Source organism: Ovis canadensis, chromosome 13 (genome assembly GCF_042477335.2).
Source record: "Ovis canadensis isolate MfBH-ARS-UI-01 breed Bighorn chromosome 13, ARS-UI_OviCan_v2, whole genome shotgun sequence".
Classification (NCBI taxonomy): domain Eukaryota; kingdom Metazoa; phylum Chordata; class Mammalia; order Artiodactyla; family Bovidae; genus Ovis; species Ovis canadensis.
This window is the reverse complement of record NC_091257.1, coordinates 41,314,752-41,341,874: the sequence shown is the minus strand read 5'-3', so window position 1 is coordinate 41,341,874 and position 27,123 is coordinate 41,314,752. Positions and strand designations below refer to the sequence as shown.

General features: G+C 42.2%; 1 protein-coding gene across 1 annotated transcript in view; it reads right to left on the bottom strand.

Moving 5' to 3' along the window:
* Positions 1–216: 216 nt before the first annotated feature.
* MYO3A (myosin IIIA) overlaps positions 217–27,123 on the bottom strand; it is a 170,732-nt gene continuing 143,825 nt past the window's right edge. Inside the window, exons 30-35 of the mRNA XM_069548854.1 lie at positions 25,091–26,009; positions 22,386–22,530; positions 12,858–12,964; positions 7,089–7,129; positions 5,360–5,503; positions 217–901 (exon numbers count right to left, since the gene is read on the bottom strand). Coding sequence (XP_069404955.1) covers positions 784–901; positions 5,360–5,503; positions 7,089–7,129; positions 12,858–12,964; positions 22,386–22,530; positions 25,091–26,009 — 1,474 coding nt within the window. The 3' untranslated portion in view covers positions 217–783. The remainder of the gene's footprint in view (positions 902–5,359; positions 5,504–7,088; positions 7,130–12,857; positions 12,965–22,385; positions 22,531–25,090; positions 26,010–27,123) is intronic.

Here is a 27,123-nt window from a genome sequence, read left to right as displayed (position 1 = left end):
GTGTTGCAGGATTTGAAGTCTTGTCTAGAGCCCACATTTGTGTCTACATTACTGGGGCTTTTTAAGTTAGACAGTATGTTCCTTTGGGATGGGGGTAGGGAGCGAAGTTATTCGTTGATGAAAGACAAGGCACCTCCTCCCCTCCCTGGGCCCTGCCACCCGCACAGCTGGGCAGCAGGAACCTGGGCCCTAAGAGGAATCCGGTGGACCACGTCCTTTCCAAGGCATTTCCTTTATTTGATAGCTTTAAAAACCAAAGCAAGGGAAAGCGCGAGTTTGGGATGAAGTTCATCTTCAAAGTCGGCCCCGTCCCCAACCCCCGGGGCTTTGTTCGCTTCTCACGGACTCAACCCCTCAGCGAGGACCCTGCGGGCCTGGCAAAGCCGTTTCCAAGAAAGACGAAATCTTTGAAATCACTCAGAAGGAGAGAGAAGGGGTCGGCGAGTGCTCAGGCGCAGTCGAGTCCACAAGAGGTGTTGCAGAAGTGAACAAAGAGACACACTGGGGGCCGGGGCCAGAGACGCCCAGCCTGGCTGGCTGGTGGGAGAGGAGGACGCCGGAGCGCGGAGACGCCACGGCTGAAGGGCTCTCAGTTGTCTGTCCTCCGAGCACCAGCGGCTGGCCCGGGCAATCGAGGGGCCAGCACAGCGGGCAACCCCTACGAAGGTCAAAGCCGCAGCCCCCGTGCCTGACGGCGCAGCGCCCGAGGGTCCCCCGCTTTGGCCCCGGCAAGCCCCGCAGTCTCGGGCACATCCCGACGGCGCTTGCCACGGAGCAGCGGGGCTACACCTGCTGGACGAGGCGCCGGCGCTGGGAGGTCTTGCGCAGGAGCCTCCTGTAGTCGTAGGGGTTGGCGGCGGGCCCATTCTCCTCCTCCACGCCGTCCTCCGCCGCCCAGCACCTGCGAGCGAGACCGGGGGCCGAGCGTCAGCGGCGCCAGCGCGCCGCGGCTTCCCCGCCCACCCCGAGTCAGGCGGGTCCTTCTCCCACACCTCCCACCTTCAGTGGGCGTTTAAGAACCGCACGTTCAAAACAGCAGAGCAGTGACCTAACGGATTTGCGGTATTTCCTCAGCAGGTTTGCAAAACTCCTGAGCGAGGAGCAGACGGTTTGGTGGAACCTGGTGAAGCCTAGTTGTTTGAATGACAGCTAAGTAAAACATCAGAAAGGTGAGCTTGGTTTGGCTTGAAATAATTCACAACCAATAAATACTTCAGTCCCTTCTCCTTAAACAGGAAACTCAAGGTGCCTCTATAGACAATCACTTTGCAAAAGCTCAGTTCTTTGTTTTAAAGGAAGTGTGTTAGTCACTCAGGCGTGTCCGACTCTTTGTGACCCATGGACTGTAGCATCACCCTACCCCCCGTCACCCCCAGGCTGCTCTGTCCATGGAATTCTCCAGGCAAGAATACTGGAGTGGGTTGCCATTTCTTTCTCCGTGGGATCTTCCCAACCCAGGGATCGAACCAGGGTTTTCTGCATTGCAGGCAGATTCTTTACCGGCTGAGCCACCTAAATGCTTCCCCCAAATCGGACCAATCACTCAGTTAGATTTTCCAATGTTTCAGCATCTTCAGTGAGGCTGTTGGGCCACCTTCCTGAAGCCACTGCTGGGAAACTCTGCCAACAACTACCTTTAGGTTCTGCAGCTTGCCTGGGGGAAGCAGGGAGCTCCCTAAAATGCAGCATTATTCATCAATCCATTTATTCATGGAGCACCTACTAAGTATCAGCTACCGGTGTAGGTGATGGGTTTTCACAAGTCCCTACTCTACCAGGATTTACAGTCTAGAAGGGGAGGGGACCATGGACAGCTCCAGTACTCTACGCGGTGAGAGTTGCAGGCTGGGAAAGTGAAAGTGAAAGTGAAGTCGCGTCCAACTCTTTGGGACCCCATGGACTGTAGCCCACCAGGCTCCTCCCTCCATGGGATTCTCCAGGCAAAAATACTGGAGTGGGTTGCCATTTCCTTCTCCAGGGCATCTTCCCAACCCAGGGATCAAACTCAGGTCTCCTGCATTGCAGGCATACATTTTAACCTCTGAGCCACCAGGGAAGCCCTGGAGGCTGGGAAACCTTCTACAAAGAAGATGTAGATGGATGGGGGTATATGTGTGTGAGTGTAAGCAATTTCATAGAGGGTGATCAGGAAAGGACTCTCTGATAAGGTGACATCTGATCGGAGACCTGAAGAAGGGGAGGAGGGAGCCAGGCAGATCTCGCAGGGAAAGGCAGTCATTCCAGGATGACAGGAGATCCCCATTATGGTCCTAAGATGACAGTGTGTATATTGTATTCATGGCACAGCAAGGAGGCTGTTATGGCTGGAGTGGAGCAAGGGGGAGAAAAGCAAGGGATGAGAGCAGGAGGAAGGAGGGGACAGAGTGACAGACAGCGTGGAGCTTTGAGACCATGGCAGGGACCCGAACAAGAGAGACGCTGGAGGTTTCTGAGTAGCGGAGTGATTCAGTGGAAGTAAACAGGCCTATGAGAAGACTGGGCAGCAGTCTCAGCAAGCCTGAGTAGCTGAGAACTGGTCAGGTTCTGGTCATTTTGGTAGGTCGATCTGGAAGAGTCTACTGAATGGATGTGGGGTGTAAAAGAAAGGAATTAAGAATGTCTCCAAGGTTTTTACCTAAAACAACAATAAAAATGAGGTTGCCACTTAATGAGATGGGGAAGGCTGCTGAAGGAGTATATTTGGGGTCGGGGGAGTTAAAAGATTTAGGTTTCAATTGTGGTAAGTTTTAGACAGTAGATATTCAAGAGGAGATACTGAACAGGCAGTTGGATATATATGCCCTGATCTCAGGGTATTCTCAGTTTGAGAGTTTTAGGTAAGTAGATGATATTTAAGATCATGAGAGTATACGTTGATAATAAAAGGATGAGACTCTCCAGTTTTGAGAGGTCAGGCAAATGAAAAGAAATTAGTCAAGGGGAATGAGAAGGAGCAGCCAGTGAGGGAGTGTGCAAACCAAGAGAAGTACTTACGGTCCTGGAGGGCAGTGAAGAAAATGTTTGAAGAAAGAATATATTTGTTTATAAAATAAAAATTTAAGATATGTAAGATATATAAAATATTCCAACAGATAGTTTGGCCTGAAGCTTCTCTAACTGTCCCCAAAGATCCTTTAGAGCTGTTTTTCTGTTTTGTTTTTTATTTTAAAGCCAAGATCCTATCAAGGTTGATCTACTGCACTTGGTGGTTTATCCCTTTAATCTTCCTTAGTTTAGAAATATGGCACCTCGGAGTTGCCTGTCAGCATGGTTAAATCAGTATACTTTCTCTTTAGAGCCCAGCTCCTCAGATACGGACATAAGGATCTTCTATCTGTGATCCTTATGCACCCCTGCATTCATTGCATCTCTCCTTCTTCTAGCACCCAGTGTGGGTGCCTAAAGTCATCAACTCCAAACGCACAAAGGCCAGTGCTCAAATTTTACTTCCATTACTTATTATCTAGGTGACTATATGCAGTATGAAACCTGGCAGGCTTAGCCTCCTCGTCTATGAAAAAGGACGGTGAGAGTAACTCCCCCACTCACACCCCCCTCGAGTCCCAGCTCCTAGGAAGAGTAAATGAGATTAAAGACAAGATAAGAGCACAACTGAGCACTCCACTGATGCGGGCTTCCAGCTTCTAGTCTAGTGAATGCTGACTTCACATCCTTAGGTGCCACTGGAATGTCAGGATAGAACAGGTTCACAGCAGATGTGTGTCTGCTGCTGGGGGAGGGGAGAACACACTGGAGAGGATTCAGACTGGCTTGTCAAAATTGGAAGCAACTAAGTCAGTGAGAAGCCAAGTGAGCCAGGATTGAAAGCTCTTGGATGTCAGTTCATGCACACAATGTGGGACTTTGGGCACATCCTTTAATCTCTTGGGCACTTGGTGTGCTCCCATATAGAGCTCTGTTGTTGGACCAGAGCGTCTCTAAGCTCCAACCTGTTAACAGTTCTCGGCTCTGAGATGGAAGAATACATCTTCTTTTGGAGACAAGGGGCAGAAATCATTGTTCAGGTTGGTTCTGGACAAGCCAACAAAGAGAATGACGGCCACCATTTATGGAACAACTCCCTGGCACCATGTCTGGCATTAATCACATCCGAATTCATCATTTCATTTCATCTCTCCAACAACAGGGAGAAGCAACTAGTAAATCCTTTTGCAGATGTGGAAACAGAAGCTTAGAGAGGCCCAGTAACATGAGCAAAGTTACTCAGTAACTAAGTAGCAGAATCGGGAACCAAATCTAAGACTCTAAAGCCTCTTCTCTTAACCACACGTCACATTGTCAAAGAGGTGGGTGAGGCATCTGAGTGCTCTGGGCCACAGGATGTTCACTTAGAATGTTGGAAAACCAGCTTTATATTGCCTGGTGTTGCTCCCATTTTTCATATACCACATGTCCACCTTATTATGTGCCCTCAATTTCAAAACTTTACCAAGAATTTTTTGAGGAAAGAAAAAAAGATTCCCCAAATTCTAAGTGAGCTACAAATGGTTTAAGTTAAATATCAAAGCTGGTGGCAAAGTGAAAATCATATCCAAAACACACATTTCTGTATGAAATTTTCTCCCAAATATTTTTTTTTGGTCTGACATCATCAATTCTGAGAAATTACATAGCATCATCAAGAAACCAGTAAGTAAATAAAATTACATTGTTTAGAGCCTAAACACAGGTTGTGGCTACTATTGAAGACAGGTATTGCTTACAGTTAGTATGACCATCGGAGAAGGCAATGGCACCCCACTCCAGCACTCTTGCCTGGAAAATCCCATGGACGGAGGAGCCTGGTAGGTTGCAGTCCATGGGGTCGCTAAGAGTCGGACACGACTGAGCAACTTCACTTTCACTTTTCACTTTCATGCATTGGAGAGGGAAATGGCAACCCATTCCAGCATTCTTGCCTGGAGAATCCCAGGGATGGTGGAGCCTGATGGGCTGCCGTCTTTGGGGTTGCACAGAGTCGGACACGACTGAAGTGACTTAGCAGCAGCAGTATGACCATATCATTATCATCAAAACTGAGGTATTTTAAAAGGAGATTCTATTGATGATTACACCAAGAAAACAAGTAAACACTGAGATTGTGGTAGAAAAACTGCGATATCTGATTACCTCCATAATCCTTGATTTTACTTTTAAACAATGTGTCAATCACAAGATGCAATATTCAGTAAGAACACTTTGTCATTAAGCTAGCAAGCTTAATCACTTCAGTCATATTCAACCCTTTGTGACCGCATGGACTGTAGCCTGATTAGTCCATACATAAATGAAAGTGCTCTAGAAATGGAATGGTGAGTATAACATTCAAAATGCTGTACTTTTAACATATATTTATTACCTTTCATCAGCTTTGAAACATTGGTTCTGGAGTTCTTGCTGTTGTCTTCGTTCTCTTAAACTAGGGTTGTGGTCCTTTGGTCCAGGATGACTGGGCAAGAACTCCTTATAATAGAAATCCTCCAGATCTAATAATTTCCCCTGACTGCAAATGACCAAACACACCATAGAATCAGGCTGTCCACTCGCCGAAACTTATAAGATACTCAGTTTCTTCATTTAAAGTATTAATATTTACAGTAATTGAGTCATACATGCATGCTAATAGGAATGAGAGAAGTCTTGCGATGTGCAAAAAATAGTACATACCATAAGTTAAAAAGAAAAATCACTCACCTCTTACCTTTAAGAGAGTATATAGCTGCTGGAAATGCTTTTCCAACTTCTACCACATCCAACTTGGCACAAAACTAGCAGCTACCAGATAGTTAGTGATTTAAATACTCATTTGGCCACGGCTCACAATTGTAAGCACTATGAGCACAACTTGGGCCACTATGAGCACAACTTGGGCCACTATGAGGAAAGTTGACCTTTATGTCCCAGCACAACCATTTCCCAGATTTATCCATTGGCCTATAGATGCACACAGGGCTCATGATCTTACCTGACTTCCTTCACAGGCAACCCCTGTCCTTCCCTATCTCCTGGTCTTTGGGGGATTAACTTCTGCACTAGATTTTAATTCCTGCACATGACACACATGCAGGGGTGTGTCCCCAACCATTTTCATTCGTGGATCTACTCAAGCTATGCTTCCGGTTCCTGGGTACTCTGTAATCTGACGGGACTTCATCCGAGGTCAAGAGGTAAAGGTCTGGAAAACTACCAGGTGTTACAGTCCTTTGGGGAAAAGCTCTTTCAAGTTCAGATAACCAATTTGCAAACACATTTTCAGAATGCCACCAATTCATAAATAGGGAACTCTGTGTCCACTCATGCTTCTCAGAACTCTCAATTGTTTTGAGCACTGTCTGGAAATTAGTTGATTGAAATAGTGGGATGATATTAAAAGTGTGGACTGAAATGTTACAGGGAAAGGGAAATAGTTTGAATTGAAGTAGGCCACATACACAGGTGTCAGAAACCTCATCTTCCTGACAAATCCATAACCATTATATTAATAAAATGTAAGATTTAGCGCATGTTGAAGAACAAAAAAGTACAAAGGAGTTTGGGGAAAGAAAGCTCATGAACATGAGCATGTTCAAATAGCTCAATCAAAACCATAGTAATGGGACAAGAAAGGACAATTCTGTATTGGATGGTACAATTTATTCAAAACTGTCTTGAGTCCGCAGCATATGTACCACGCACTGCATTTCTGCTTGCGCTCAGTCCTAAGTCACGTCTGAGTCTTTGGGACCCCGTGGACTGTAGTCCGCCAGGCTCCTCTGTCCATGGGATTTCCCAGGTAAGAATACTGGAGTGGATTGCCCTGCCCTTCTCCAGGGAGGTCTTTCCCAACCCAGGGATCAGATCTGTGCCTCTTGCATTGGCAGATGGATTCTTTACCACTGAGCCACCTACTGCTCTGGGTTTAGCTCAATATATGTTTTCAATAGGCAAGATCTTATAGATTACATATAAACTCCATATTTAAACATTTATTGACAGCACAACACTTTCCAAATCTATGCATATAAAATAGGTGGCCTTTAAACATAATTTGAACATATAGATTTATATTTTGGTTTGATGAGTTATTAAAATTTAAAAATAATAATTACCTATCTTTCCTTGGTCTTCGTTTTTCTTCTTGGATTGATTTCTAAAGGGAATAGAATTAAAAATAATCTATATAATATTGTGATCTTAATATAAGTAATGGATATATTACTATAGTATTAACATATAAAATTATTTTTCACTGGGTTCTAGCTCAAGATATTTGAACTTTTATATTTACATGTTGAAAAGAGTATATATGTATTTTAGGCTAAGGAAACAAATACTGCAAACAAGCTGAAGATATTATAATTGTGGAAACACTAATGTAAATCAATCAAGTTGACTGACACCTTAAAAATGCAAGATAATAAAAATGGCAATTATTAATAATAATGGTTTGTCAATAGGAAGGGTTTTCCCAAGTTATCTTTATAGATACACCAAATCACTTTTTTCTTATCGTTTATCATTTTAATACCCTAAAACGTTAGATGAGTCAAAAAGTTCATAGTTTGCTTCCTTCTTATTGGTTGGTATTGTAGCCAGTGGATGAGGTAGAAGTGAATGCTTACCTGCATCAAGTCTGGGAGTGGATCATTCTGGAAATAACAATGTAAGGGGCAGGACACCAAAGACATTCCTGTCCTTAACATTTCCTTTTAACTTCACATTCCTGACCCAGAGCCCTAGGCTAGGAGGTGCTTACAAACAAGGACGTACCAGCAGAGGTACAATGGCCTCCAGCACTTCAGCTAACGAGCCCCTGGGACCAGGGTGGTGTTCCTGCTTTAATCTGAGAGGTCCTGCCTCCTTGATCCATTATCTGAAAAAATGTCTCTCTTGTTCTCGACAGCAATTTTCTATAATCTGAAGAGATGCTGAATGATGCTGAGTATCAGAGATCCTCTTTCTATAGCCAAGAATCAAATACTGCTCTGCTCTGGCAAGGACCACATTTTCTTCTGGATCAGTATTTCTGTCTGGGAGATACTATGTACAAGTTGGTTCTCAGTTACTGAATTCTTAAAGGAAGAAATATTGTCTGCACTGTTTTTTCGCTCTCATCTGTGCTAGAGTACGCTTATGAAATGTAATTCTGTGGCATATTTTTCCCAAAATTATTTAAAATGGCTTATAATAGAAGCAATTATGTAGTCAAAGAGATAAAATAGGAGTTGTAAATAAGGAACAAAGAGAGATAAATCTGAACTTTAAGACAGAGCTTTACATTTCATTGTCTCTTAGTTTCCTAGGCTCTAGGGCTAAAGTTAGGGATCTATGTGATGGCATTCTTCATCATGAAGAAGGATACTGTACCACCTAGAAGAGGATTTAATATGCATTTTATCACTGGGGGCCTTTATATTAGGGGCACTTACATACTCATCTCAGAGATATTGCAGGTTTGGTTCCAGGACACAGCAATAAAGCGAGTATCATAATAAAGCATGCCACACAATTTTATTTTGGTTTCCTGGTGCATAAAAGTTACATTTACATGGGACTTCCCTGGCAGTACAGTGGTTGACTCTGCACTTTCAATGCAAGAGATGTGAGTTAGACCCCTGGTTGGGGAACTGAGATCCCACGTGCTGTGTGGTATGGCCGGTTTATGCTGTGTGCGTGAGTGCTAAGTCGCTTCAGTCGTGCCCGACTCTGCGACCCTACAAACTGTAGTCTTCCAGGCTCCTCTGTCCACGGGATTTCTCCAGGCGAGATACTGGAGTGGGTTGTTATCTCCCATTCCAAGGGATCTTCTCGACCCAGGGATCGAACCCACATCTCTCTTGCACTGGCAGGAGGGTTCTTTACCACTAGCACCACCAGGGAAGCCCAGTTTATACTACACTATAGTCTATTATAAAGTGCACAATAGCATTATGCCTAAAAAATGCATCCCTTAATTTAAAAATTTAAACATATTTTATTGCTAAAAATGCCTTTAAAATGCTGGTAGAGGGTCTGAAATATTTCAAAAATTACCAAAATGGGACACAGAGACAGGAAGTGAGCAAATTGTGTTGGGGAAACGGTGCCAATAGACTTTCTGAATGGTTTCCACAAAACTTCAACTTGTAAAATACAAAAAAACAGTACCTGTGAAGCACAATAAAATGAGGCATGTTTGAATTGCTAAGACCAATGATGTCTTAAATTAGGCTTTTTAAATTATATTTTAATTTTTATTTATTTATATTTTGGCCACACTGCATGACCCGCAGTATCTTAATTCCCTGACCACAGATTGAACCCATGCTCCCTGCATTAGAAGTATGGCATGTTAACTGCTGGACCACAGGGAAGTCCTCAATTAAAGTTTTGATATGACAAATTGCAAACCTGAAATTTAAAATGCAAATAAAGAACCAAACATCCTGTGGCAGGTTCTTGCCAAACCAGAGTAAAGAAGAAAGACAAGGAAACAGAGATGACTAAGAATGAGATCTGGTGAGGACGTATTCTGAGGAAGCTTTTGAAAGAACAGAGGTCTGAGCTCAGCAGACTCTGAAGAAACCCTTCCTTGGTCACTGCATTTTACACCTTCTCCTTCCCGTGTGACATAAAGAAATTTGCTTTATGGTAAAACTTGAAAATTCACCTCCATTACAACATGATGGACACACTCTTACTTTCCTTTTGGAAATACATGAATGCATTATGTATTCAGAGGTCTTCACAAGGATTAAGACAGTAGCCAAAATGCAGACATTAAAAAAAGGGACCTGGGAGTGATCAAACCACCCACTGCTATGGTTCGGGGAAGACGCCAGAAAAATAATGGGACCAGAAGGGGCTTGTGATGGGACTGTGTCCATCACTCATTTTTTGAGGAAGCTGTTGGCCCTGAGTCATTTTGCTGATGGCCGCACAATTTCTGGAAGTTAGAGCAGACACCACACCCCGTGAGAACAGAGCGAAGTATTCAGCTAACATTCTCTCCTCAAAGCCACGATTCAACAGCAACATTTCCTAGATATAGGAGGTTAAGAGAATCCCATCACAGAAGAGAGCTGGTATTGGTGTGAAGGCAGCTGGGATGATCACAGTCAATGGCAATGTCCAAGGAGAAACAAAAGCTGTATCAACAGGCGAGACACCTGTCAGCACAGCTGCTCATGTCAGGCAAGCACAAGGGGTGTCATGTCCACAGTCTGGCAGCGCCGAGAATCTTCTCTAAATATGTCCTGTGTTTTTTTAGCAAATAGGCTCATGATGAGCAACAATGGGGCTATAAGAAGGAGCAAAGTCTCTGTCTTCCTGGAGCTTTTAGTCCACAGGGGAGAGTCAGACAGGAAACACACAGATACATATTTATACCTGCTATGAAGAAATATGAAGCTGGGCCAGGCAAATACAGAAGCAGGTGCTGCTTCAGATACTACTGTCAGGCAGCTTCTTTGATAAGCACAGATGTGAATAAAGTACAAACATTTTTGCTGACTACAGTGGCCTGGGTCATGAAGAGAAGGCCTAAAATATGCAGCATATTTTAGAATGATGTTCATGAAAACCATTTAAAAGTACAGAATATGTTTTAATGTTTAAAAGGGATGGGGCTCCATCACAGCTTAAATTTCACTTAATGTGTAACCTCCCCAAATCCAGCTAAACATGAGCCCATGGTGTGTTTTTACTTATAATAATATACTAGTTTTCTATGTTTTATGTTTCATTGCAGCCACAGATTTCAAGAGTCAGGGCTATAAAACAGATTGCAGTCACTGATAATTTAAGATGTATGAAAATACTTTATATTAATTTAAAAAATAACAGTATGATGACAAAGTAATCTTCTTGGGATTTGGGACTCACTTGTGAGTCAGCTATATATATTTAATATATATACTGATTTACAACATTGTAAATCAACTATATTTCAATTAAAAGTTGTATTTTGAAAATAATTAAAAAAATAAAGTGAAATTGTGGTGATGGTTGTACAACTCTGTTTTTACACTGAAAAACATTTAATTGTATACTTTAGATGGATAAATTATATGGCATGTGACTTACATCTCAATAAAAACTCTGTGCCTGCATATGCGTGTGTGAGCCTGGACCTATAGTATATAGGTCTCTGTGTGTGTGTGTATGTGTATCCATAGTATGTAGATGTGCATATGCACACACACACATACATATACATGTATGGGTGCCTTTGTCCATCACATAGAATATGTAAAATGAACACTAGGCATTTTGATATTTGAGTTTGGAGAGAGGGGGAGGTCTGAGCCAGAGACCAGGATTCAGGAATTGGTAGAAACTGAGGTCATGGCAGCTGATGAGAATGTCTGAAGATAATGGGATGAGAAGAGAATCTAAGATTGAATCCCAGGCAACACCAAGGAGAACAGGACCCTTCCAAAGAAACTGGAGAGAAACCACCAGAGAGAAGGAAGAGGACTAGGACAGGGCTGACCTGGAAGTTAAGCTTCATTTGATACTGGGGAGATAGACAATTCCAATTCACAGGAAACCTTCGCTGGGTTCTTTGGGACATGGAGAATTGTTGCTCTCTCAACCATGCAGGGGGAAGGGGAAGGGAATAAGTATTCCAAATAGAAGGACCAGCAGGAGCAAAAGACTCGGGGGCATGGGAGGCTGTGCAATGGCAGAGATGCCAGTAGGTAACTCTGGTCAGTGGGGCTGGGAGGAAGAGCTGTCCCTGGTCCAACAAGGAAGGCATCTAGATTTCATGCAGGAGTGGCCAGGCTATTAAAGGCGCTATGCAGGGCGAGATGGACTACAGAGGCTGAGATTAGAAGCAATTAGGTGGGGTCTGAACTATCCAGGTGAGGAATGAGATAGTCTGGAATAAAGTAGTTGCCAAGGTAGCCAGAGGAGGATGAATCAGAGCCAGCCTTTGTGGGGAGAAGACACGCTTTCGAGTGACTGATCCGATGTTGGGTTTGAGACAGCAGGCAAGACTCAGGCTGCCCCCCAGTTTCCTGGTGTAGGTAACCAGGTGGATGGTGGATTAATGGAAGAACAGGAATCTGAGAGGAAGGACAGGCCGGTGGGGGTGATGCCAAGAGCTCCCAGGCTGCTCACTATGACTCAACAGATGTGGAATCAGAAGACCTGAGTACAGGGAATGGCCCTCAGCGCTCAGAAGTGACTCATCCATGTCTCAGAATCCTGATCCAGGAGATGGGGATGCCACCCTTCAGGCTCTTTCTAGAATTTGATCTCACAATGCTCGTGAATACACATCACTCTGAACCTAGAATTTAAAGGGTCCTCGATAAGTATCTCCTTCTCCCCGTCCCTTCCTTGGAGACTCACCCTTTCACGCTAAGGTCCCTCTCTGGAGAGCTCCTGCTGTGATGCTCTTCTCTATCTGAGTTGATATTTGCATATCGGTTCAGATTCAAGGACTAGCAGAGAAAACTCCTAGGAGGCCACAGGCCTGTGGGGAAGGGGTGGACCCTGAGGAAGAGAGACTAGAGGACAGGCAAGTGTCCAGCTCATCAGCCAGGGAGGGGCCAGGAAGGAGAAGCCAACGAGTGTCTCCCTCAAAGAGCCCTCCCTCTTGACAGGACTGTGTGGTCAGTTTCCTTACTGGCCAGTAGAGGAGACACTACAGCTCCCATCTGATAATGAGATCAAGCCAGTGGTGGCTCAGAAGGTTAAGAATCTGCCTGTAATGCAGGAGACGCAGGTTCAATCCCTGGGTGGGGAAGATGCTCTGGAGAAGGGAATGGCCACCCGCTTCAGTTTTCTTGCATGGAGAATTCCAAGGACAAAGGAGCCTGGCAGGCTGCAGTCCATGAGCTCACAAAGAGATGGACATGAACAACTAAGCACCTAACACACACACTTACATGAAGCAGAGAATAGTATGTGGAGTCTTCAGAGTTATTTAGTGTTTTGGGTTTTCGGGGCCGCCTTGGGGGTCTCAATATTTTTGGCTCCTCTCCTTTTGAGATACCTACAAGAAAGGTGATCATAAATAAGGACTCCATTATCAAAGGTATTATTAAGCAATGTTTTCCTTTAAGGTTAAAGAACAAATTATATATATACAACTGGGGCTAAAACTGATAGAAGAAATTCCTTTGTTGCTCCCACCAACCCTTATCATAATCCTCACCACATGCTTCCTTCCAATTGTCTGATGATCTAGGACTTTGAGAAGTAAGGGGAAGAGGAAGGAAAGAATTGCAGAGTTTGGTAACATGGAATAGCAGCTCAGAGGATGAGTGGGGTGGGCAAGGAGAAAAACTGCCATAAAATCTTAGAAAAGGAGGATAACGCTCACAGAATCCCCTGTTGCTGGCCTTAAACAGTGACCCACCTCTCTATCCATTCATCTACTCATCCACCCATCCATCCATCCACACACTGCATGATCCTCAGTCTAAAGCACCACCTCATATTATGGCCCAAATCAAGGGACTGCTAGTCTGCAGGCGGGCCTCTTTTCTAAAAGTCTAATCTAGTCTTTCATCAATATTTAGAATCTCAAACTATTAGGATGTTCAGACTGGACTTTTAAAATGCTGGGAAAGAAAGAATTAAGTTTGTCCTCCTTCCCTTACTCTTCCACAGAGCCAAGTTCTCAAATCTGTAGCAACATCATCAGAGCTCCTGATGGTCTTCACACTTGGCAGTCAGTGCTCCTTACAAATGGCTTTTTATGCACAGAACTAACAGGTCTCTTGGGGCTTCCCTGGTGGCTCAGACGGTAAAGAAATCTGCCTGTAACGTGGAAGGCCTGGGTTTGATCCCTGGGTTGGGAAGATCCCCTACAGAAGAGAATGGCTACCCACCCCAGTATTCTTGCCTGGAGAAGCCCATGGACAGAGGAGCCTGGCAGGCTACAGTCCATGGGGTTGCAAAGAGTCATACAGGACTGAGTGACTAACACTAGGCCTCTTACAAAGAATTTCTGTCTACATTTCATGATTCTTGATCTCCATCCCTGAGCGCATCTGTGCAGGAATGCCTGCACGAAAAATATTTTAAAGTTGGGCAAGGAGTGGGGTGCAGGTGCTTAGTGGGAAATGGCCTATATTCAACAGATATCTGAGCACACATTTTCTAGCAGGACTTTAAGGGTATCACTAGCTCATTACTGCATATAATAATGGGGCAACAATAATTCCTAATCCTCAGAGGTAGAAATACACAGAGAAACAGAATTGTTCCAAATCTTTCTAATCAAATCAAGTCAAATCTAATCAAATCAAAGAATATCTCATACTTATATGTGTAAGCAGCCATGACTGCCAGCATAAAACAACTCTAACCAGGATGGAGACTCACAGACGGCTAACTTCCTAGTCCCAGCCACAGCCCACTGTGTGAATAAACTTATCACAAGAGCATTCACATCCTAATGTTATCCACCTCATTCATTTTTAAATGTATGGGAAATTGCTGGATGACAAAGATCAGCTAGTTGGTGTGGAACAACGTGGACCAGAGAAGAGCAGGACAATCATTCATTACGTTACTTTTGGAATAAAACAAAAGAAAATGAGATCTTGATACATGAGATCACGTTTATAGACGCCAGAGAGAAAATTTTTAAAGTAATGAATTCAAAAGAATCCTGGAATGTATGGGATGGTCACATTTATATAAAATTATAAACATGCATGAGGGAATGAGCATATTACAGATATAATCTCAAAAGGTGTTGAATTTTCAGAATTTCTGATTAATTCTTATATCTTGCAGAATTAACTTTTTTCTTCACCAAGATAATGTGAAGCTTGGGCTGAATTATCTTAAGAGGTGTCTTCCCTTCAGCTATGATCATATAATGTGGGCAGCCAGTAGGTGAAAATTATTGAGGAATGTACTCAATAGAGTATGATCATTCAGATTAAACCTCCCCAGAATATTTAGTATTTTTTTGCCCTTGAGGTTATCAGCATACAAATATTTCAGAAAGGCACAAGTTTATTTTGCCTTCTAAAGTTTTGTTCCTTTGGGGGCATACAAACATTGCCTGCCAACATCATCCTAACTCCTTAATTATAAAAGTGACATGAACATTTATAATCACAAATTACCAGCAACACATCAATGTTGGCAGTAGAACAATTAGGTTTGTGAGCATTCTGGGTGACGTGCATGATACATATTAGCTCTTAAAGGTTGTTGCTATATTAAATAGCCAGAAGGTAAAACACTTATTTATATTGTAGTTCCACTAATAATTTCATTAAGTGTTTGAGTCTGTCAGGAATGCACATTTAAAAAATAATGAAAGGACAAATCTCAACATTTTGCATTCAGAAGGCAGAAGACAGACTTAAAACTCATTGCCAATATTTGCTCTAGAAAATTAATTTCAGCATTATTCTCATTTCATGATAATTATACTATTTTACTTAAGTAAACATGCAGAATATAATTTGCCGAAGTATCACACGTCTAAATCAGATATTAGCAGCATAGAAATGCATTGGTGTTACTGTTTCTTCCTTAAGAAATCTGTTTTTCAGTTCTGGTAAATTTCTATTCACAAATGGACAGTCTGTGAACTTGAAGCAATATAAGGACCCAGAGGAAATCTTAGAAGGGAGGAATGCTCATGGCTATGTGTTAAAGGCAGGATTCACCATTGTTTGGATTGCAACTTGCCTTCGGGAAGCTGCTCTCTCTGCCTTTCACCTTGTCTGCCCTTCAGCCAGGCTAGGTGCGCTTGGAGAGAACTGCGTGCCGATTCCGAGCTTGTGTAGATGATTCAGTCCCTCTGCGCTCCTTGCTGCCTTGCACTGCCTCATGCTCTGAGTTCCCAGAGATATTTTCACTTCTCTTGCTCGTTCCAGATCCGACCACTTGTTTTCCTTCCTTCCTTCCTTCTTTGGAGTTTTCCTGAGGTGATGCGTTACAAGGGCAGGTGCCTCTGCTCAAAGTATCCAGAGCACTTCAGGCGTGCCTTAGTGTTCACTGGATCTGTCTCCAGGCTCCCTGTGACCTCCTCAGAAGGCAGCTGCCAGCCCCACCCCCATCTGAACCTGCTCAACAATTACTTTGGCTCTTCCTTTCCTTTTTCCTTTTCCCCCCTTTGATGTGGACCCTTTGAAAAGTCTTCTGAATTTGTTACAATATTGTTCCTGCTTTATGTTTTGGTGTTTTGGCCACAAGGCATATGAGATCTTAACCCGCCCCCCCCCCACCAGGGATCGAATTTGCCGCCCTCTGCACGGGGAGGCAAAGCCTTAACCACTGGACTGCCAGAGAAGTCCCCCTTTGGCTCTTTTTTCCACCAGCTGACCACCGATGCCCCAGAGCCAAGTCAGATCTGTCCTCCTACAGCTCATGGGCTTTGAGCTCTCTGTCCCCTCAGATTTGAGAACTCTGCATCAGGATCTCGTAAAGTGAGCATTTAGCTTTTCACTTACAGTCTTAGGTTTGGGGAAGAGGTGCTCCCAGCCTGCCCCTCACATTCTCTTCTAAATTAAGGTCTCAGGAGAAACAGGGGAGAATGAAGCAGCTCTGCTTGTGTGGTGAGACCCACGGACGTCCCCTCTGAACCACCATCTGTCTCTTGGAAGTGCTCACTACCTATCTGTCATTTACTCCCATCTCCTCTGTTGGGCAGAGGTCATGGATTAGAATCCCCAGAGGCTAGTGAGTTTTGTTCTGGTCCATGGAGTTAGCGTCTCCCTCACTCCCAGCCATCCTGCATACATACAGGAGCACACCCCACCAGAAACACAGGGGGAACGCACACAATGATGCTCACGGTGGCTGAAGAGTGCCGCCTGCGCTGAGTCTCACACTGAGCCGTGGGCACGTGTCCTGCGTATGACCGTCCACGGGACTAAGAAGATAGTCACACAACAAAAATACATGCTTACTTGGCTGAAGAATAAGGAAAACTCAGGGGTGGCATTTAAAAGACCCCCAATAACCTCTTGGTTTTTTTTTCAAGATCATATTGGTCTTAATCTACCAGAAAAAAATATTTAAGTATATAGCCTGAGGTGAAAACCTACATTAACTTTTTTTCATAAGAGCCAAATTTTAGAAAATTATTTATTGACTGTTAGTCATTTTTTCCAATTGGCCTTTTAAAAAACACAGAATTCAGTTCAGTTCAGTCACTCAATGTCCAACTCTTTGCGACCCCATGAACCACCAGCACGCCAGGCCTCCCTGTTCATCACCAACTCCCGGAGTCCACCCAAACCCATGTCTATTGAGTCAGTGATGCCATCTCATCCTCTGTTGTCCCTTCTCCTCTGGCCCTTAATCTTTCCCAGCATCAGGGTCTTTTCAAATGAGTCAGCTCTTCCCATGAGGTGGCCAAAGTACTGGAGTTTCAGCTTCAACATCAGTCCCTCCAATGAACACCCAGGACTGATCTCCTTTAGGAGGGATTGGTTGGATCTCCTTGCAGTCCAAGGGACTCTCAAGAGTCTTCTCCAACACCACAGTTCAAAAGCATCAATTCTTCCATGCTCAGCTCTCTTTACAGTCCAACTCTCATATCTGTACATAACCACTGGAAAAACCATAGCCTTGAGTAGACAGACCTTTGTTGACAAAGTAATATCTCTGCTTTTTAATATGCTGCCTGCTGCTGCTGCTGCTGCTGCTGCTGCTGCTGAAGTTGCTTCAGTCATGGCTGACTCTGTGTGACCCCACAGACGGCACCCCACCAGGCTCCCGCTTCCCTGGGATTCTCCAGGCAAGAACACTGAAGTGGGTTGCCATTTCCTTCTCCAATGCATGAAAGTGAAAAGTGAAAGTGAAGTCACTCATGTCCCACTCTCTGTGACCCCATGGACTGCAGCCCACCAGGTTCCTCTGTCCATGGGACTTTCTAAGCAAGAGTACTGGAGTGCGTTGCCATTGCCTTCTCCAAATATAAACTGCCTAGGTTGGTCATAACTTTCCTTCCAAAGAGTAAGTGTCTTTTAATTTCATGGCTGCAATCACCATCTTCAGTGATTTTGGAGCCCAGAAAAATAAAGTCAGCCACTATTTCCACTGTTTCCCCATTTATTTCCCATGAAGGGATGGGACCAGATGCCATGATCTTCGTTTTCTGAATGTTGAGCTTTAAGCCAACTTTTTCACTCTCCTCTTTCACTTTCATCAAGAGGCTCTTTAGTTCTTCTTCACTTTCTGCCATAAGGGTGGTGTCATCTGCATATCTGAGGTTATTGATATTTCTCCTGGCAATCTTGATTCCAGCTTGTGCTTCCTCCAGCCCAGTGTTTCTCATGATGTACTCTGCATAGAAGTTAAATAAGCAGGGTGACAATATACAACCTTGACGTACTCCTTTTCTGGTTCCTATTTGGAACCAGTCTGTTGTCCATGTCCAGTTTTAACTGTTGCTTCCTGACCTGCATATAGGTTTTTTCAAGAGGCAGGTCAGGTGGTCTGGTATTCCCATCTCTTTCAGAATTTTCCACAGTTTATCGTGATTCACACAGTCAAAGGCAAAACACAGAACAGAAGAATACTATCTGGTTTTAAACAAGCAACATTTAGCCTTTCTGGTTTTCCCCACCTCCCCGCCCTGCTCATACTTTGTAACAATAGGATAGGTGGTTCCTCTCAAGGTAAGGTGAAACACATCAATATTTTTAAAAACCCATTATTCCTTCTGAGGGCATGTCTGGTCACAGGCATGACCTTAGGAGATGACAAGCAAGCTTTTGGTGACATAAGACAGTCTGGCAGCAAAGATGACCCATTGGAGATGGCATTCTAGTGTTCTCCAACCTGGAGGGGAAGCCCTGTACAGGCTTCAGGAATGTTACTCAGTAGGGCATCCACCCTACTGCGGAGCAAGCACTTGGTCCCCCCCTCCACCTTGGTCTCCTGGCTTCATGCAGGAGTCCCCAAACATTTGGGCAGCAGGGACCAGTTTCGTGGAAGATGATTTTTCCATGGATGGTAGGGAGAGATGAATGGTTTCAGGATGATTCAAGGGCATTACATTTATTGTGCACTTTATTTCTATTATTATTATTATTACATCAACTCCACCTCAGATCATCAGGCATTAGATTTTGGAAGCTGGGGACCCCTGCTCTACAGCTCTGTATTGGATGCTCTTGTTAGTGAACCACTCAACACGGGGGAAGATTAAGTGACTTATTTACAGGATTCTCATTCCAATTCTGCCGTCTTGTATCCCGTAGCTAGATTAGCTAGCAGTTTGCCAAGGTTCTTTGAAAAATGATTTTTAAGGGCTGTTTATATTCCATATATGAATGTGTCATTACTTATTAATCATTTTCTTATTGCCTAATTTCATTTTTGGCCATGTACATAATTTTTCTCTTTCAGCTCTGATTAGCTCCTTAGGCTACGTTCTTATAAGTGGGTTTACTGGGAGAATGATAGTAACTATTTCAAAGCTTTTCTTTACATATTGCTAAATCGCTTTCTGAAATGTTGAGTCTTTAGACTCACCATTAGTGTTTGCGGATAATTAAACTAGTGCATTCTCATCACTGTCATATATTTTTTCATCTCTGCCATCGTGATGAGTAAAAAACAGTAATTTGTTTTAATTTATATTTTTAATTTCTAGAATGATTCTGTATATGCTTGCTTTCCATCTGCATATGTTCTTCTATAAATAAATCAATGTCTTGTGCCCATTTTTCCATTGAGTTAGTGTTTTTCTTAACAATTTATGAGGTCATTCTACATCACATATGGCAACCGTTTTTCCACTTGTTCTAAATATTTCATCCAGATAGTCTGTAGCTCTTTAACTTGAAACAATGCTTTCTAATCTCTAGAAGGTTTTAACATTTACACAGTCTAAATTGACCACTATTTTTCTCTGTAATTCCTTTTATTACTTCTTCTCATGCTTTGTTGGCTCCTAAGCAGAGACTGTGAAATAGTCAGTTCATGTTATTTGGTTTCTCTTAATTTATTTCTCACATTTAAATCATTAACATTTAAATCATTAATATGTCTGTTAATATTGGGGTATTCTGTATAAGGTAAGACTTTTATTTATCCTCCTCAAATCAGAAAAATTTAAGCATTATCAGAAAATGTAATTTGGTTCAATTCTGGTATTTGGGAGTTTATGTACTAGCCCAGTATGTCTAGTGATAATAAATTTTTTTAAATATACTAGATATTTAAGAAGGTATTTTCTCTATGTGGTATGAAATTATAAATAAACTATGTGAATTTACTTTGTTGACTATATTATTTTATCAAATATGCTATGTAATTTCCCTTTGAATTGATCTCATGTCGCTAAGTAATATGGTGTCAAAATATGTTAAAAAAAACTATTTTCAGTGCTGCAGACATGCTTAGTCTTTTTTTTCATGCATTTTAAAATATGAAATTTAACAGGAAGTTAGAGAGAAATATACTGTTCATTGCTTGCTGCTTCCATGGAAGCTCCATGTCTTCTGTAGTTTAGAACAGATAAAAATTATAGAATGAGAAGACATAATTTGGGTGCAAAAAATTTATCTGTTTCCATTTAAAGCTTCTAAGTCAACTGTTTTGCCAGAATTAAATCCATTAACTCACCAAAAATCAATAACCCAGTGTAAACCTATGTTAGGCAAATTGATCTTTTATGTTAGCATTTAATATAATTAAAATGATAAACATAAATGATACTCACTGAATTGTAAGGTTGTAAATAAAATCATTTGTTTTTGGATACTGAAGGTTGTTGTTATGAAAGATTTGGGGGGAATTAGTATTACTTCCTTTTTTAAAGATTTTTAAATGTAGACCATTTTTAAAGTCCTTTTTGAATTTGTTTCAATATTGCTTCTGTTTTACGTTTTGGTGTTTCAGCGGCAAGGCATGTGGGATCTTAGCTTTGCAACCAGGGATCGAACTGACACCCCCTGGATTGGAAGGCGAAGTCTTAATCACTGGAAGTGATTAAGATAATACTAGGACTGAAGTCCTAGTATTATTTCTAATGAAGGCAGAATAGTAGCAAATAAGTTTAGGAAGACAAGTGTTCACTGGAGCATGTTGGGTGTGAAGCAATATAACTTCTGATCTCTTTACTTTCTACTCTTAATTTAAAATATGCCTATAAAATATATGAACCAACATTATTTGAGCTACTTGGCCTTCATATGAATGTAAATATATTTACAGATACATGTAAAAATATATTCTTGGATAGTTTGCAAAATGCATTTCTAGGGGCCAGCATTTAAAATGCTAGGCATACCTAAAAAAATATAAAATCTGCACCATAACACCTGAAAATATTAGGACTACTACATGAATCTAGATGCCATAAAAACTTAGAAATAAACAGAAGCAACACAAAAGTATTTTCATTCTATCTGCTCTGTGTAGGCATGGCAAGGGGCTGCCATGATGCAGAGCTGAATTTACGGATGCTATTATGCAGTGAAGCATGGGGATTACGGTAGTGCCCATATTTGTTAACCTTGCAGCCCATTAAAAAATTATAGCCTGTTGGACAGTCATAGCCTCTTTGTGAAAAGAGAGAAAGAAAATATGCTTTTGTGTTACCAGGGTATATTTTTCCTACAATTAATCTTTTTCTTCTCTTCACAATGGTCAACACAAATTGCCAGGTTCACCGTAATTAAGAAGAAAAACATCTCCCCCCGAAAAAAGAGCAACTCTGCATATTATTCAAAGAAATAGTGCGGTGTCATTGTACACTTCTGAATACAACATCATAGACTCTGTGATCAAATGGCCATTCTCCAGTTATATAAATCCTGTACCATATTTCTCTCAAGGAAAATGCAGGTGCAGTTAGGTCCTATCAAATTCAGTGTATAACAATTTTATTAAAACAAAGACATAAAACAAGCAGTTGGTTGACTATTTTATTTTTAAACTTCATACTTAGTTTATACTTAGTTCCTCAGTTTTCATTTGGACATTATTTACTGGTTTAGTGAATGGGGGAAGAGTGTGACTTAGGTTGATAAGAAGAAATTTTAATAGTGCATCTAGGTCTGTGAATCTGAACCTTCTAGATTCACACCTTCTACTTAATGTACAGATTTCAACAGAAGAAATAGATATGTTTCACTTGTTTGTTCCCTCGTCAAAATTGTACCTTGCTCTCTGCCTCCCACCCTCAACTTCATCCCTTTCTATTTCCTCCTGATGTCCTAAGCCAAATTCTAGTTAAAGTGTATATAAAGGAGGGAAAAAGAAAAAAACAAAAAGAATGAAATCAGAAAAGGTAGGAGATATATGGAATATTCTGGAAAAGTGTGTATCAACATATAAAAAAGTGAACTGAAATGAAGGTTCCTGCGAAGATAGAACACAGTCACTTCAAATCTTCCACAGAATAAAGGTAGGCAACTAACAAACAAATCAAGCATCTGGCTTTGCCTGTCCCTTCTGGAAGTTCCAACTCTCCCCATTTTTACCTGAGATGCACTGATGAGAAGAAACTCGTCTAGTAATTGGCTTATGAGGATAGACTCCAAAATAAAGAGGCTTCAGTTGCTCTGACAAGATCATTTCATTCAGTTTTTTCTGCAGAATGAAATATTCTTCAGATAGCTTTGAGACCTAAAAAAGAAGGTCAGGTGTCCAGTTAAATCAAGGAAAGGACTTCAGCCATCTCCACAGACACCCTGGGGATCTGATCAATCTCTGATCGGCTCCCTGTGGGGTTCTCATGTCCTTCTCCGGGACTCACCCTGACCCTGCAGCAGGTCAGACAGAGCGCTCACTCGATGAAACCTCCTGTTCTGTACACCATCTCACATTTTCCAATCCAAACTGCCAAACACATCACCCTCCAGAAGCGTTCTTTGCTGGTAACTCCATCCTGGAGTCCCTGAGCTCTGTCTTCCCTCCTTAACCATTCTGCTGCCCTGGCTTTTTTTTTTTTCCCTGAGGAACCCGTCTGCTGACTTAGACTGTATTAACTCCCTCCTTTCCTGTCCAGGCTTCTTCACTTGGCTTTATTTTTTAATTTAAAAAAAAAACCTTTTTATTTTGTGTTGGGGTATAGCTGATTAACGTTGTTGTGACCGTTTCAGGTGAACAGCGAGGGGACTCAGCCATCCATGTACATGTATCCATTTTCCCCCAAACTCCCCTCCCATCCAGGCTGCTCCCTATGCTGCACAGTATGTCCTTGTTGGTTATCCATTTAAAATATACCAGAGTGTACATGCCCATCCCAAACTCCCTAACTATTCCTTCCCCCCATCCTTCCCCCAGCAATCATAAGTTCGTTCTCTAAGTCTGTGAGTCTGTTTCTGATTTGTGAGTTCATTTGCATCATTTATTTTTTGATTCCACATATAAGGGATGTCATATGATAGGGCTACTTTTTTCCTTGTTCCATCTGGGCCCCTCTCTCTACCCTGTCTGATAACACAACCTGCTAGGTTGAAGTGAGGCTCCTATTTTTCTGTCTCTACCGCTGCTCCCGAGAGCACTGTCCATCTCCATGGTATTATTAGGCAGCTCTAGATAGATGCCCAGCTACTATACATCTCCTGAATTTCTCAGTCCCAGAGCAGGTCAGGGCCCTAATCTCTGCTTTGGTCTTTAGAGTGAGCATGTTAATCACAGGAAAGGAAAGGCTGCATGTATATTAAACTCATTATTTCCATGTGCTTAAACCGAAAAGGACAGGAAGAGGATGAATTTATCAATGACTGGTCTATGAATAGCTAGAGCCTGGAGATGTTCGGGGCACATCTATAGCAGTCTGGGGGCGTCCACAGGCAGTTACTGTGTTTCTTGTGGGCTCAGCCACCATCAGAAAATAAGTACAGATTAGGGACTCAGGAGTAATAGGTGATAACCAGTTATGACATTTCTAACCCATTATGCTATTTCTTCTATGATTTCATACACTATTGACTTCCCTGGTAGTACATATTCATTTACAATATGCATTTTAGAGGTCATCTAGTGACACTCCTTCACTTTACACAGGAGAATATAAGGGTGCTGACACCTAAAGGGATCTTCTCAAGGTCAAATACCTAGAAAGAGAGAGCGCCTGAAGGGGGCAGGGACAAGGCCGTCCCCATGATCTCTCTGTAGCACTAATTTATCAGAGTTCCATGTACAGTAAGTCCCCTACATACGAACCTTCAAGTTGTGAACTTTCAAAGATGCAAACGTGCTTTCACATGTCCAATCACGTAAGGTCACACGTCTGGCATACATTGTCACGTGCGTGCACCCTCTACAAGCAGCTCTGCTTTGGGGTACTCTACTGTACAGCATTGTGTAGAGTCCACTACTGCAGTTATCTTTCTTTATTGCCGGTTCACTCGATGCCAGCCCCTGCAGGCCAGCTGCTGTATGGTACTACTCTACTTTTCAAGGTACTGTACTGTAAGATTAAAAATGTTTTTATTTTTTGTTTGTTTTATATATTATTTGTGTGAAAAGAATTGTGAACCTGTGACATTACAATATATATAGCTGATTGCATTAGTTGGGTACTTAAGCTAACTCTGTTGAACTTAGGAACAAACTGGACTTACGAACACACACTTGGAATGGAACTCCTTTGTATCTGGGGGACTTACTGTACCCTCACAAGTTCTATTGCCCCTTTTACAAACAGCTGAAACACACCTACGAACAGCATGAGATATTCTTCAAGAGGGAATTTTCCTTTGTGATTTTTCTTTATGGTTCCTCATTATTGTTATGATAGCACATGCAGATGTCCATCTTCACTGCACACGTGTTCAGTGATGGTACTCACCTGATTCTGGTGCATAATTATATCTTCTTAGAATATGGGGGTAGAGAAAGCATAGACTTTAGAAGATTTTGAAAACTTTTTTTTAACACTATAATGGGAGATCTCAGAAACATGGAAAGTTGCACTGTCAAATGCCAGCATTTTAGTAGGCTGTATCACTCAATGACTAGTCTCTTTACTATACTAGATTTCTACCATATTTTATATTGTTTTTATCATAGAAAATTGTTTTAAAATATATGGCTATTTGAATAGCACAGCCTCTGAAATATTTTATTGAAAGGTCCCATCAAAACAGATGAAACAGTTACCAATTGTTTGTTTAAACTCAGTTATGTGGAGTTCCTAGAGATCTGTACTAGTAAACACATCTGTTCGTTTACGTACCTGTTTTGAAAAAATTGCCAAATCACACGCTTCTTTTTCTGAAACTGCTTTTGTGTCTTTATAACTCTTCATCCCAATGTTACAGGAGTCCTCAAGTTTTGTGGGGTAGGAATACAAATTGTGAGTATTTCTTGCTACTTCTGCCGGTGTTGCAACGACCTTTTGATTTCTAAAAGAAGACATCCTGTCCTTCCGTAACTGCTGCCTCCTCTTGTAGCTTCGGTATTTGCTCTGAATGAACACCGCGGCTCTGTCTTCTTCCTGGGCTTGCACGGCTGGTTTCACCTGCCTCTCCTGGACCGCCCCGTGGCTCAGATGGCTCCTCTGACGGCTGCATACAGGTGCATTATGGGTGATCACAGATGTCTTCTTTTCTTTGTCCTTGCTATTTTCATTTTGACAAACCGACCTCTGGCTGAGACAAGGGTCTATCATCTTTTTGCAAGAAGGCTTGTTAGGACCTGGAGTCTCCCTGTCTGCTGACCTAAGTCTTGGGTAACTTGGCCTTTCTGATAGGGCCTTCTGTTCTAGACATGCTGCTTTCAAGTCCTCGAAATTCCTTTCCTCTGGGTACTTCTGATAAAAATTCTGGACCACTGTGTCCTCCTTTCCTGTTTTCCTTATCTCACTATTTTCTTCCAAGTCTTTCATATACTTGTTACCGATGTTTGCTTCTGCCCAAGCATCCTGCACCAGATATAGTTCTTCCTTAGCCTCTTCCTCATACGTGTTGTTCATTTTTTTCTGAGTCTGATATCCTCTGTTGTTACTTTCCATAGCATTCGTGGCTTCCCCCTCAGCTTTGAAAGTACAAATCTTCACCACAGATGTATTCCCTTTATTACTAATATTTGGGGCTGGAATGACGGTTTCATTAGCAGAGACTGAATTCTCTGTCTGTTTCTTCACAAAAGAGTCCCTGTGTAAAGTATATTGCATCAGAATATATGATACTAAACCAGAGTTTATTACCTTGTTCAGTTTATTACCTTGTCATGTTGGGAGAAAAGCAAAAGAGGCAAAAAACCCCTCAAAATTTAAAACTTATCATGTCACAATAATCAAGTGTTTCCCCAAATTGTCCTCTCTATGGACAACTGTGATGGCTACTCAGATAATGAGAAAACCAGTATCAACTTAAGAGTGAGAAATAACCTAGCATAATTTCACTTGCTGAGGTATCAAAATTCTAGGAATTTAATCACTTCAAAGAGAAAAACCAATATCGCATATTAATACACACACATGAAACCTAGAAACATGGTATGCTGCGGCTATTGCTGCTAAGTCACTTCAGTCGTGTCCGACTCTGTGCAACCCCTTGGACTGCAGCCTACCAGGCTCCTCCGTCCATGGGATTTTCCAGGCAAGAGTACTGGAGTGGGGTGCCATTGCCTTCTCCAGAAGCATGGTATAGATGAACTTATTTGCAGGCAGGGACAGAGATGCTGATGTAGAGAATGGATAGGACATGGGCTGAAGGGGGATGGAATGAAGACAATGGAACTGAGGTATCTGGACTGCCCTGTGTGAAATGAATAGCTAATGGGAACTTGCTGTATAACACACGGAGCTCAGTTCAGGGCTCTATGATGAGGATGAGAGAATGAAGGGGGGGATATGAAGAAGATCCAAGGAGGAGGAGATACATGTATACATACAGCTGATTCACTTCATTGTGGAGCAGAAACGAATGCAACATTGTAAAGCAACTACATCCCAATTAAAAATAAAGAGGTATGTCCTTTTTCAAAGTACCTACAGTGAGAAGTGTGTAAACTATATAGTGTAGAAACTATATCTAGATTTGAGACCAGTATTGGGGATGTTCATTAGGCTGGCATGCTGTACTTTGATAACCTCTACATCTACGGATCACAGAAAATATCTTACAAAATTAAAGGAAAAGCAGTGTTCCTGCTACAGTTCATGATCTTGTAATATGCTGGCCAAAATTTCACAGCTGTGCCTTTATTAATATCCTTTCCAAAGGATCCTTGGAATGATTTTCCCTTATCTTGAAAATAAGATCC